General features: G+C 41.2%; 1 protein-coding gene across 2 annotated transcripts in view; it reads right to left on the bottom strand.

Moving 5' to 3' along the window:
* The window catches only part of NUP210 (nucleoporin 210), a 126,745-nt gene that overhangs the window by 85,298 nt on the left and 28,597 nt on the right, over positions 1 to 12,850 (bottom strand). For both annotated transcript variants that reach the window (XM_019495401.2, XM_059715830.1), the window contains 6 exons: positions 8,981 to 9,113; positions 7,938 to 8,096; positions 7,371 to 7,439; positions 6,937 to 7,043; positions 6,018 to 6,158; positions 4,112 to 4,249 (listed from right to left, as the gene is read on the bottom strand). In XM_019495401.2, the coding sequence (XP_019350946.2) occupies positions 4,112 to 4,249; positions 6,018 to 6,158; positions 6,937 to 7,043; positions 7,371 to 7,439; positions 7,938 to 8,096; positions 8,981 to 9,113 (747 nt within the window). The remainder of the gene's footprint in view (positions 1 to 4,111; positions 4,250 to 6,017; positions 6,159 to 6,936; positions 7,044 to 7,370; positions 7,440 to 7,937; positions 8,097 to 8,980; positions 9,114 to 12,850) is intronic.

Genomic DNA, 12,850 nt, shown 5'->3' with positions numbered 1-12,850 from the left:
ACTGTATAAAATATTGTGAACACACTGGCTAGGGCTAGGATTCCTAGGGCTGAAACACAATGAAAACAAAGCCCCATTATTTCAAATAAGCCAGTTCAGGGATCAGCAGATTACTACCCTTTGTCCACTTTAATTTCAGATTTCTTCACGCATGTATGTTGTATTAACCAGTCTCAGCTACAGCTGCAAAATTCTAATCCTCACAGATCGCAGTGGTTAATAGTGCTTGCAGTCAGCATATCATTTCACAAGTCAGCACAGCAGAGGCCTGGCATATATGATTGCTGTATTGTTCAAAATTGTGATTAATTTTCTATTGCTGAAAGCCAAAAGAGAGACAGCCAACTGGATGATGATTTTAGGTCTCAGAGCAGCTAACCTGCTCTACCGTAGCAACTGACTTCTACCAATGGGAATTGCTGAGGAGTCTAAAAGAAGGGGCAGAGAAAAGGGAAGAATTGATTTTGTGCTGTCATCACATCTTTATTTTTTGCTTGAAGACAAGGTTAGCAGGAGGTCTATCTATACACATCTGGCATACGCATTGCTCCAAAAATTCATCATTTGGGACCAAATGATAGGCAGCAGTGTAGACCGTCCATACACATTACTGAGGCCTGTACACTGTACAGGTCAACCTCTCATGGAAGGACTTAGTAACTGCCAAACTTAGATGTTCACATCTATTGGGACCCCATCTCCTAAAAACTGAAAGTTTTCAGTTCTTGAAAGATCTTAAGATTATCCTCTGGAATTTAAGGGGATTATTTCAGAGGTCATGGGGAGGTGGGGAAAAGGGTGGCTGGGAAAATAACAAGTTACTTGATTTTATGGCCCATAGAAATAAATGAATGACAGTACCCATTAAGTAATATAAAGTTTGTGGAAATTGGAGCATAACACCATCTGCTGTCGCTTCTTATTCATCTAAAGTCAAGAACAACTGTTTTTCTCATCACAATTAACACTGTTGTCCTCAGTCTTCAATATTAAAGACAATATAAAGAAAACTATTACAACACTACAGAATGTCTAGTATTTAAACAGTATTATAAGTTATCAAAATTTTCACTGCAACACTTGCACAGCAAAGCATATTGAAAATAGCTGTATTCTTTAACCGCCCCCCCCCTTTTCTATATATCATCCAGCTGCCCCTTATGTCCACCTGTAGGACAAAATTCTATAACCAACAAGAAAAGCTACAAATTATGTGGGTGTTCATTTCTGTAGCATAAGTAACATTTTCTACATTGATTTTTATGGACACAACTGATGTAAAAATGTACTATAAAATGAGGTTATTAACATAGTAACTCCCTTCCTCTTGTGAGCTTTTACATAACGCTTTACAGAGGGCAATTTGAAAATTACTGGTCAGTAGGCAACACTATGCAAGAGCAGGAATAGATTTAGGAGGGTGGAGGAAAGAGAGAGAGAAAGAAAAAAGAGTGAACTATCCTCTCAAAATATTTTGGAGACATCAGAAATTTCTGCATATGCATAGCTGCCATTTAAATATGACACTGGTGAGACGACTCGCTGGAAATGGTGTTGTCTTAAATGTTTAAGCAGAGTCAGATCTGCTGATAGTTCAGATTGAACCCCCCCCCCCAACAAAACTGAAACAGAACAGAAAGCTGATCATACCAGAAAGGATACAACTTGACTTTCAGATTCCTAGCTTTGTAGGATTAGTATCTGGCTTCACTAATTTGTGAAAGCTAAAAAATACATTCAAGCTTCTCTTATTTACAGTAAGAGAGAGTTTATTCAGAAAATACTCTGACACAAAGCAAAACATGAAATCCCTATTTGGACAGAATCACTTCTTGGATCATAAACAAAAACTTTGGGCCTGATCCAATGCCAACAGCATGAGCCAAAACCCACTGAGAAGCACGAGGAGAGTTATCCACAAATAGGAACTGCAATCAATCCAATCTGCTATAAATTAATAATCAGCACTAAGAATGAAATGCCTGACCTGGGACATGGGGGTTTAACCACTGTGCTGGAAAGTTACACCGAGGCACAGATCCAAACCCTTTCTGAGTAAACCAATTTTGTTTCTGGGACTTGTGCTCAGGTATGCATGTACATAAGTTGTCTATATATACTACCTGCTCAACAAAAAAAACTGCCACACACATGGCTAAAGGGAAACAGAATTCTACCTCAAATTATTGCTAATACTGATTAAGGTATATGTACATGCTGAGAGAAATCTCACTAAAGGAACTGATATAGATGCTGTTTTAAAATCAGTACAAGTTCTATTTTCATGAAAAAAAATTAGTGCATCCAGTTAAAAACAATGATCTTTTTAATTTACAGAATGTAAACGTATTAGCAGGATACTTAATGAAATCTGTAAGCCAGATAAATAAGAAAAAAATAAACGAAGTTTTTAAAAGACCATGTAATCCAGGTCTCTCTCTCCACTGAGTACAACAAATGTAAACTACAGCAAAGGTAACAGAAAAGTGCAGAAGGGCTAAGCATTGTTCTTGTAGTTGATACAGTTGTTATAAGGTGAATGGGCATGAGTTGAATTCTAACTGCACAAAAAGTAAAAAAAAGACACATGCTGCCAAGATAGCCAGTCGTGTTTCTCAATCTTATACAGTAGCATAGAAGAGCAAAATTTTGCCATGTATGAAGGCTGTAAGTATGCAATTCAGTCTATTTTAACATACGTATGTTGCCTCTTTTACCGGACAGTTCAATTAGAAAGAGGCATGCATCTCTAGGGACCTACTTAACTTGTGATTTTGCAGATTTCACAGAAACCACAAAACGGGCATTGTCTGCAAAGTCAGCAAATTGAAAACAAACAAAAACTTACTAAAAGTAAAATGCTGGCTCCCCAGTGGGAGCCAGCAGTCCCCATGGCTGCTGTGGCCCAGTGTGTATGGGGCAGGGAGCCACCTGCGGGAAGGGGAGCAGCCAAGATGGTGGTCCATTTCCCCTTCCTCTCCCTCCTGATGTCGATTGGCTGAGAGGGCTGCTAGTCATGTGGCCCTACCCCTCTCCACCAACCAATGGTCGGAGGCAGGGCTACATGACAGACAGCTCTCTAGACTCTCTCAGCAGTGAGGGGCAGAGATTCATGATGGACAGCCCTCTTGGCCAATTAGCAGCAAGGAGTGAGGCTACCAGGGCCCCTCTGCCAATCAGCAGCAAGGGGCAGACTCACTACGAAAAGGCCACAAAAATCAGCACCATGTGTCACAAGCAGCCTGTAAAAGTCCCTTTCACTCAATGTGATTTAGGTAGATCTCTACATATCTCAGCATTTCTCAGTCAGTTAGTTAGGTAGGAAATATATGTGAATTATTTGAGGCAGAATCTGTTGGAGAGTATCCACTGGGAGTGCATGCATCAGCAGTCAGAAATCTGACTTCGTAAGCAATATACAATAAGGTATGTTCCTAATTCAAGAATACAATTTTAGCTAGAGGTACCAAAAGAAAAACAGGTTGCTTGATTAACTGCTTCCAGCACAGCACAATGAAAAGACAGTTTAGTTTAATTTTGTGCCTTCACAAGTGTGGAAGCATGGTGGAGACCGAAGGATAGAAAATTACCACCAAAAGATCTACTGTATATAAAGTTCTGGCCTTTGCCTGCCAACAACATTGTTGTTACAGGAGCGAAACATGAAGGAGTAAAGGATGCCAGTGTCAAAGCTCTGGGGATTTGCTCATTCATCTTAAGATGCTTTTTTGGCAGTCACTACACCTGCAAATTCATAGATCTGTTTGTAGGAAGTTAGAAGCCTCTCATTTTTATTATTTAAAAACATGGCACTATGTTTCTGTTAGTTTGTGTTTGGTAACCACGCTGTAGTCAAGAAAAAGCAAAAAACCCCAACTTTCTGTAATTATAGAAAATTGAAGCAAAAAAGAGATACTTTCTTCTTTCAGTCAGTTTCTAACCCACGCAGCTAAAATTCAGTGAAATTCTACCAAATACAGTACACTTCGTATACAAACCTGCTTCCAATATCCACACTTAACATACAGCACTGGAGTCCTAAAATAACTACTGGTATCACTGAATCTGCCAAAGCAACACTCCCTGCATTTAGATGACTTGCTTAGCATACCTTTATTGTATACTGATAGGCTCCTGCCTTTGGCTGCCATGGAAATGTCAAAATGCTTGGTGAAAGGACAATGGGAACATAAATTTCAACTTCCTGCTGGTTTCGCACTGGAACAGGCAGTGTATGAACACCCCCATCCTGCAATAAGTAACAGCACGTACGGTTATAAGTGACACATTCACAGGTCTTTCTAAGAAGAAAATTCTGTCCTTATTTATAGCCAGGTTATTTAAGAAACTCAGAAAGAGTCAAGCATCTACTTAGGGCCATTTTTGCCACTACTAGGTCAGCAATTCCTGCAAGAAAGTAGCAGCTGGCTGGAATAATGTCCACTCTTACATTAGATAAACAGCATCAGTTATTATCAAGGAATTATACCTGGGTAATGCCAGTTTGCAGGCAATTTAAATACATAAGAAACTCCTTGCCCCATTCCTTTTCTAACTCATCACTCCTTCACATAACAAGAAAAGACAACTGAAGATGGATGGAGAATGCTGCATCTTTATCAGATCACAGACTGAAGCTGTTCGTTATGCTTTCATCAGGAGCTCCTCCAGGACTTTATTTATATCCCACTTACTCCTGGTGAGGTTCTGCTGGTACTGCAACTGCCAAGGTGACAGGGAACCCATTTCAGGGGAGCTAACAGATAAGGGGACATGTGACTGAAACAGAAGGTAGGACTGGTTTACTGTGTTCAAGCAGTCACTAGCAAACAAGAAGGTGCATAAAATACCTGGATCCATCTGTTTATACATCAAGTTTCAAACAGAAGTCATACCCCTCCCAAAGTGAGGTGCTGGATGGCTGCATCCTTGCCTACCTGCCCAACTGGCCAGGCAGCAGAGAGGTGTCATCCTTCCTGAAACAGCCCCCAGCTACTCAGCACAGCTATTAAGATATGTACCACAGTGCAGAACTAAGCAGTCACATACAAGAGCCACACACAAAGAAGCCAATCCTGATACTAACTCAGGCAAAACGTCTTAAGATGGCCAAGAATTCACTTGAGTGAAAACTTCAGGATTTGGCCCTTCTTTTTAACTATCACATGCTTACTTGTGACAGCACCAACACATTTTTATGTTTGATTTCAGGGTCTTATCAATACAAATTAGGCCTGTGAGAAGCAGCTAGTATTTGCTTCGGATTCTAATTCAGCTGATTCAGGGGACAGCGATTTAATTTGGTGATTCAAATCACTGTCCCTAATCAATTCAGCTGAATCTGATTTGGATATTTGGCCACTGCCAAATCTCCAAATCAAACAGGCCCCATCCCACACCCGCTCTCCCAGCTATGTCAATAGCTGCCCTGCCTGGCCCCTGTGCCCAGGCTCTTTGAAAAAGCCCAGCACTCACCAGATCCTTCCAGGTGGGGGCGCACTCCCCACTGCCCCCCATTGTATTGGGGGGGGGGGGGGAAGAGGGAGAAGGCTCTGCCACAAGGCCCCAGAGACCCCAACGGCTGCTGCAGCAGCTGGTGAGTGCAAGGTTTTTGTTTTGTTTTTTTAAAGCACTGGGACGCTAAGGCCAGGCAGGGCAGCTGTTGATGGGGCTGGGAGAGCGGGCAGGGGATGGGGCCTGGTGGGGGTCCCCCCCCATGGTCCCCTCCTCCCTCTCTCCCCGCCCCCTATTTACTGGCACTGAGTCCGTGTCCAGCTCCCTGTGGTGGCGAGTGGGGACTGCCCAAATTGCCCAATCTCCTCCGATTTGATTCGGACCTTTTTATTGGTCTCCTGATTCGATTTGGATTTGGAGATTTGGCCACTGAACCTCCTCCGAATTGAATCGGCAACTGAAGCTTTGCAGAGCCCCAATACCAATGCTTCTGACACGTATGTATCAGATATTTTTTCTAAGCATACTGGTAAAGCAGAACATTTCTCAATATGAAGACATACCTGATCTACCACAGATGTTAAAGCAGCATCAATAATAGTTTGACCCTTCTTTATTGCTTTCACATAATGATATGATCCATTCAAAGAGGATTTCAGAACCTCAAAATATTCTTTGGATAGCTCTGTATTAATCCTGATATTCTGAAATTAAAACATCATATATGTATTGGTACAAAAAACTGAACAAAAATGAATATCTTGTAAGAAAAGCATATTTTAATTTCATTTTTTAAGATTGTATATATAAAGCAATCCAGAAAAATAATGACGACACCATCAGGGTAACATTAACAGTCACTTTTCTGAAAAAAGAAGAGTATTTGGCTAAAACTATCAATTCCAGATTTGGCAGAAATTTAATATTATCACTAAGCAATTTATATTTTACTACTTCAAATTTGTGATTTCTCCTTGTTGTGACCTTTGAAGCACATGGGAACATATTAGTCCATTTAGAAAATGTTTTCTTCTTAATAAGGACTGAAAACCAATCCATACTTTAGGATGCAAACTGAGTAGATATGCAATAATCCTCCATTGATACAGTATTTTGACCATCCATAATTCAGCTGAATGATTTGGTTCGTAAACATATTGTTTAACACTAGAAAACTACAATACAGTTCAGTACCTTGAAAACACAGCAAGTTACACTTGCCACTTATCCCTACTGGCTGCCCTGGTTTGCAAGTTCCAGTATATAAGGTCCACAGTTTACATAAGCGTACTTCCCACAATCTGATCCAATTTTTCTCTGGAACATGATCTCCATGCACCCCTTGACAAGAGCTACTCAGAATGTTTTACAAAATGATTTAGAAGTTTACATGATTTTAAAATCTATTTAATAAGAGATGCTTAGCTATTTGTCCACATGAATTTATATACACCTAGAAACATGTATGACTATTTCACTTACATCAGACAAATACATTTTATTGCTTGATCTATCATACACTTCAATTGTAATTTCATACAGTCTGCCTGTTTCCAGGACCCATCTGTCACCAGGATGAATTGTAAACCCTGTAAAAAAACAGAAAACACTGAACAGTACGGACCACAAAGCTGATGAACTACTATGCATATATAGAAAAAGTCTGATTCTTAAAATTTTGTAACGGTACTCTAGTTGCTTGAAGATGGTACAGATGGAAAAGTAAATCTATGCTTATAGTTAAAACTGTGTAAAACCTGGACCCATTTCTAAAGACATGCTTACTGTAGTATAGTTTATATTTACAAGTGTACAAAGGGATTCAGATAGCAAGGTACACAACATATACAGAGGCACTAATATAAATGTAAACTCTTGTTAAACAAACACTCAGAAAATTTACCACTGATACTAACCTAAATACCCAGGATCCACAACATAGATAGTGCAGTTGGGTAACCTGGAGGCACCCTGCAGGCGAATACGTGACCTCACAGTTAAGGAATTAAAAAGGTTTTGATCAAGGTAATTAAAATTAACTTTCTACTGGGACTGCTTTCCTGGCTTTTGCCAGGATCTAACTCCAAATTTCTGGGAGAAAAAGAAGATAAAAAACATTATTGCTCTCCTTGATAGTGAGTATTTCTAATGAGAACCCAGTTACTTGAGAACATGCTCACCTGTCCAGAAAACCAAGAAAACAAACCTAACCCCACACACTCCTGCACATACAACAAATAGGATAATTTAACTGGTCTTTTCCAGCCTTAATTTCAAATGGCATCTCAGAGCATCTGGAGCCTTTGGTGCGAATGATCTTGTAACACTGTTGCTTTCTATGGCTCCGTCTGCTATTGCTAATTTTCAGACCATTGGGAAAAGCTTGGATAATTTTACCTTGGTGCATGGCAAAAAGTAGAAAATCTGCCTACTGACATCAGGAGCTCAATGCTGAATTAAAGAATACCACAAAGAAAGGATATTTTTGTGCCCCAGCACGAGGTTAGTTTGTCCCTGCTGCAATGCAGTTACAGTTGATGTTGCCTGATCCAACTTGGCAACAGGCCGAGTTGAATCTCCCTCAGGGCCCAGTATGTTGTTCTGAAGCTGCAGCTCGTACTGATCAGACGGCATCATTAATTCTGTAATAGCATAAGAAAACATACGGAACAAGAAAAGCAAATGTGTCGGTGTTTGGACCCTGTTAATTATTGCTGATTAATTTTTTTTATTGATGCCTACCACATATTGATGTTGTCGATTTTAATTGTTTTGTAGAAAATGCATTTTTTATCAAGGCATGAAACATTAGTTTCCTCATTTAAACTTTTTTTTTTAACTGCAGTGCTTAAGGGAGACCAACATCAGACCAATTTCTGGTCTTAGCCATGGGAAATATTTCATAACAAAAGTAACAGAAATCCCTGATAACGTATTCAATACTACTGACTGGAGATCTATGAAAGGTCTCAGAGAATACATTATTTGATATCCAGTTTCTTAAAAACTCTCAACAACTAGAAGGGTTTCTTGTAATTGCATCTATAATGTACAAACAATTCCCCTCATCTCCTGAAATAAGCATAGGTTTAGTACATCAACATCTTTTAATATTTATATTAAATTTGCCAAGAAAATATTCAGAGTAATATCTAAATGAAGCATGTCAAATTCAGTGAGGCTGATTTTCATTCTGTGAAAATAAAACACACACTAGAAATTCAAATTTTGCTTGATGAAACATATCTGGAAAATACAATCTTGGCCACTCTTGCAAAGTGTTATTCGTCAGTTTGCCTTAAAAACACATAACTGATCTCTAAATAAACTACTCTTCTGCCCAGAATGAGCATATGTAGTAGCATTTGCATGAGAGCAGTGACTAAAAGATAATTCATTATGAAATAAAACCTGTCTGTGAAGGAGGTTTATTTTATCCAAGGTGAATTTATAAACCTCCAACATTTTAAATTTCTAATAGGTGAAAAAAAATTATATAAAAAATTTAAATTGAAGGAATACAAACCTGCAATTTTGCCTTGTCTTATTTTCTGAACTTTATATTGAACTGATGTTCCTACCAGCAGGTAAATATCAGAAGCTGGATTTAAAAGGATGTTTTCCAAAATAAGCAATCTGACTTCAGCAGGCTGTACATTCTGTTGATTAAAAGTCAATTTTAAAGTAACTGATATGTACAGATGCATCTATGGAGAAAAAAGTTGTAAGACCAAATCTACAAAAATATTAAATTATTTTGAAATAAAAACTCTGTTCATTAACATCAATTTTATAACAGTAATAAATGGCAGAACACAATAAAGTATAGAGAACTGCTTTATGCTGCATTATCAACAACCAACGGGAGACAAGCAAAATGAAATATTAACACATATTGCAGGTTCAAGCTCTAAGTAATTAATTAAATGAATAAATGTACTCATTGTGTAAAATATCAAGTAAGGATCACAAAAGAATAGTTCTCATACATACCAGCAAGTAACATTTTACCAACTAACTGAACAGAGACCCAACTAAAGAAGAAAAGTTAAACAACAAAGAGGGGCAGAAAGCAAGTCAAGGTAATTAAAACCCTTTAGTCACAATCATTTCTCTATAATAGTTATAGAGGTAAATAATTATTACAGCACTGCTTGTCATGTCCCTCTTATTGAAGATCACTCAGCGCTTTCATAAAGCTCTCCAAAACTGCTTTCAAAATCTCAGATTTATAATCTCAACTACAGAAATCTTCTGCTCTTTCTTCTTTTACAGTGTGATATTTGAGAAATATTAGTGGCCAAATATATTGTGCAAATGCAAAGAATGATTCAGGCAGACAAGGTTCTCTGGGTGAATCACCCAGAGAACCTTGTCTGCCTATGTCCTTAGACTAACACGGCTACAACCTACACCCCTGTAAGAATGATTCATTTGCTCTTAAGTGAAAGAATGCAGCCCTTGAGACTTCAAGAAGGGTGAGGGCAGAAACACTTTTCGTACGTGTGATAAAAAAAAATATGCAACACTGGTCAGGCCGCAGTTGGAGTACTACGTCCAGTTCTGGGCGCCGCACTTCAAGAGGGATGTAGACAACATGGAGAGGGTTCAGGGGCCAGCAGGGCAGGCCCTACGAGGAGAGGCTACGGGACCTGAACCTGTTCAGCCTCCACAAGACAAGGCTGAGGGGGGATCTAGTGGCCGTTTACAAACTAGTCAGAGGGGACCAGCAGGCATTGGAGTCCCTGTTCTCTCGAGCACTACCAGGAGTGACTAGAAATAATGGTCACAAGCTGGCAGAGGGTAGATTCAGACTAGACATCAGGAGGCACTACTTCACAGTCAGGGCGGCTAGGATCTGGAACCAACTTCCAAGGAAAGTGGTGCTGGCTCCTACCCTGGGGGTTTTCAAAAGGAGGCTAGATGAACACCTTGCTGGGGTCGTTTGACCCCAGTACTTTTTCCTGCCATGGCAGGGGGTCGGACGTGATGATCTGCTCAGGTCCCTTCCGACCCTACCAACTATGAAACTACGAAAATAACAGAAGCCACTGTAGGGGTTCCCCTGCCCTTAAGGACTGGAAGGAAGGCTGGCTGGGAGAATGAGAGGAAAGATCCCTAGTCCAGTGGAATTCATTTAAACAAGTGACACCCACATACCTGGTAAGGAATTACATAAAGCCTTCCCCTTCAAGCCATGCCCCCTCTCATGCCCCTCTTCTCTTTCTTCCTGTGCATCTGGGACAAACGACTTGTCTTCTTTATCCCTGGACCAGGTGAACTGTGTTTTAAACTTTTTTTTTTTAATTTTGTCCAAGCCAAACCAAAGAGAAATTAACAAAGGCCCAACATGTTAAATGTAATAGTGTGAAAACCTAAGTATGAATAAGACCAAATTGGTGATGCTCAGTATCTCCGAGCCTGCAGGCATTGCTCCAATACATTACTTCTATGTCTCAGCGGAAAATGTTAGCTTTTTCCTTTAACTGTGTACAATAGATACATTTTTTTCTGCAATGATGAATAATGCAATACATATGCTCTCTATGCCAATCGTAGCACAATTATTTCCACTCTACTGTAGATTCCTCTTTTGACCAGAAGTGCATTCACCTAAGGGTGCATATGGTGCTGAGGCACTCTGTTTAGTGCGCATTGCTCCTGTGGCTCCCACGTCAGTCAGAACTCACATTCTGTGACAGACTCAAGATGGTACACAGAGGACACTGTGTTGGATTAGGTGAAAATTTGACATCTGTGTGTGTGTGTGTGTGCGCGCGCGCACGCGTGCATGCGTGCATACATGCGCGCACACACACATGCCAGATTAGATTAGGAAATTATTCTCAAGTATTTCATGTAATTAGATTTTTTTAACCGCTCATTGTAAGCCACCCTCCCTCCCCTAGTCTAATCCCCACTCTATGGTGCAGAGAGTAAATGGTGGGTACAGACAGATGAAGTCACTATATCATCAATTTTGAAATGATGAAACTTGCAGCAGATCAGCTTGACTTTCATGCATCTGCCCCCACCTCACAGTAAAGTGGAAGCTAAATCAACGTGATTTAAGCAGCTGTTCCAATTCAGGGTACAAATCAAAATGATTGTGAAAGCATCCTGGGGGATCATCAGAATAACAAAAACAAAACCAATTTGGAACTTTGGCATGGCTGCAAGTTTTGTAGTGTACTTAGGTTGGGTGAACTCCAGATTAATTATTGCTATTCTGAATAAATCTTCACTGCAGAGGAAATTCAGACATCCCCACTGGTTCCTCCTTATCTTAGAACAAAATCTTCCCTCCTGAGTTGGTTGTGGATGCAGACCAGGTCCCAGATGCCTCTGACTAAGGCTGATAATTCACCTACTCTGAAGCAAGGACATAGTCCTCCAATACCTTCTCATAATCCCCCCCCCCCCACAATTTTTTCACACAGTTCACTGAGCAAGAATAAGAGATGGTCATCTCTTCACAGAACAAAGAATCATGGTATAATGCTCCCTAGAGTCCAGAGAATCACATGGATGATCAAAGAGCTAACAAGGACACATTAACTTCAGTTGGGCTTACACCCTGGATGCCCAGAATTGGCTGCCAAGAAGTAAACTAATTCTGCAATGAAGACATATCTGAATGGCAACATAGTAGATTCCTCTTATTGTAACCACTTTGGGAAATGGTGATTTGATTCTATTAACCAGCTGATTTCATTAATAGGAGACCCATTTTTTTAAGAACACAGATACTCACTCACTTCCCACAGTTCCCTGGCCCTGCTCATGCCTCTTGCTGCCCCCTGCAGCCCCGCTCCCGGCCCTGTCAGTACCTCTTGCCCCTGATCCATAGCCCCCTGGCCTGCCAGCCCTGCTGGAGGGAGCCCCCAACTGACAGAGCTACAGGACCAGGAACCAGGAGTCGGTGACTTCCACAGCAGAGCAGAGCCTGGCTCCCTACCTGCTGCTGCCCACTGTGGGCTTGGGCGCAGGGGGTGGAACCAGCTCCCCGGTGCAGCATGCACTCCCGGAGAGGCAGGGGGGGACCCACACCCCAGATCCGTGCACAGGGTGGGGGTGGGAGCAGGTGCAAGTAGTGAGGGCAGCAGCACGGGGTTGACCCCTCAAAGCTACCATGCATGCAATGGGTGCATTGCCAGGTAGCCTGGGCCCCACTCCCTGCCCCCCCAGACAAGCCGCCAGCTGCCTTGTCCCACTGCCCGCTAGGGCCCCAGCCCTGCCCAACTCCCTCCTTCTCTGCAAGGGCTCAATTCCCTCCCCCCTCCCCCCCAACCCCACCACTTACCTGGGGTCATGTACATGTACAGTAAAAATGCACATGGCACCCCATGCCTGACCACCCTCCTGACCACCCTCCTCCTGCTTCCTCCCAGTCCCC

This window comes from Alligator mississippiensis, chromosome 12, assembly GCF_030867095.1.
Source record: "Alligator mississippiensis isolate rAllMis1 chromosome 12, rAllMis1, whole genome shotgun sequence".
In the NCBI taxonomy this organism is placed as follows: Eukaryota; Metazoa; Chordata; order Crocodylia; family Alligatoridae; genus Alligator; species Alligator mississippiensis.
The sequence above is the reverse complement of the archived record's forward strand: the minus strand, read 5'-3'. Positions and strand labels throughout refer to the sequence as shown.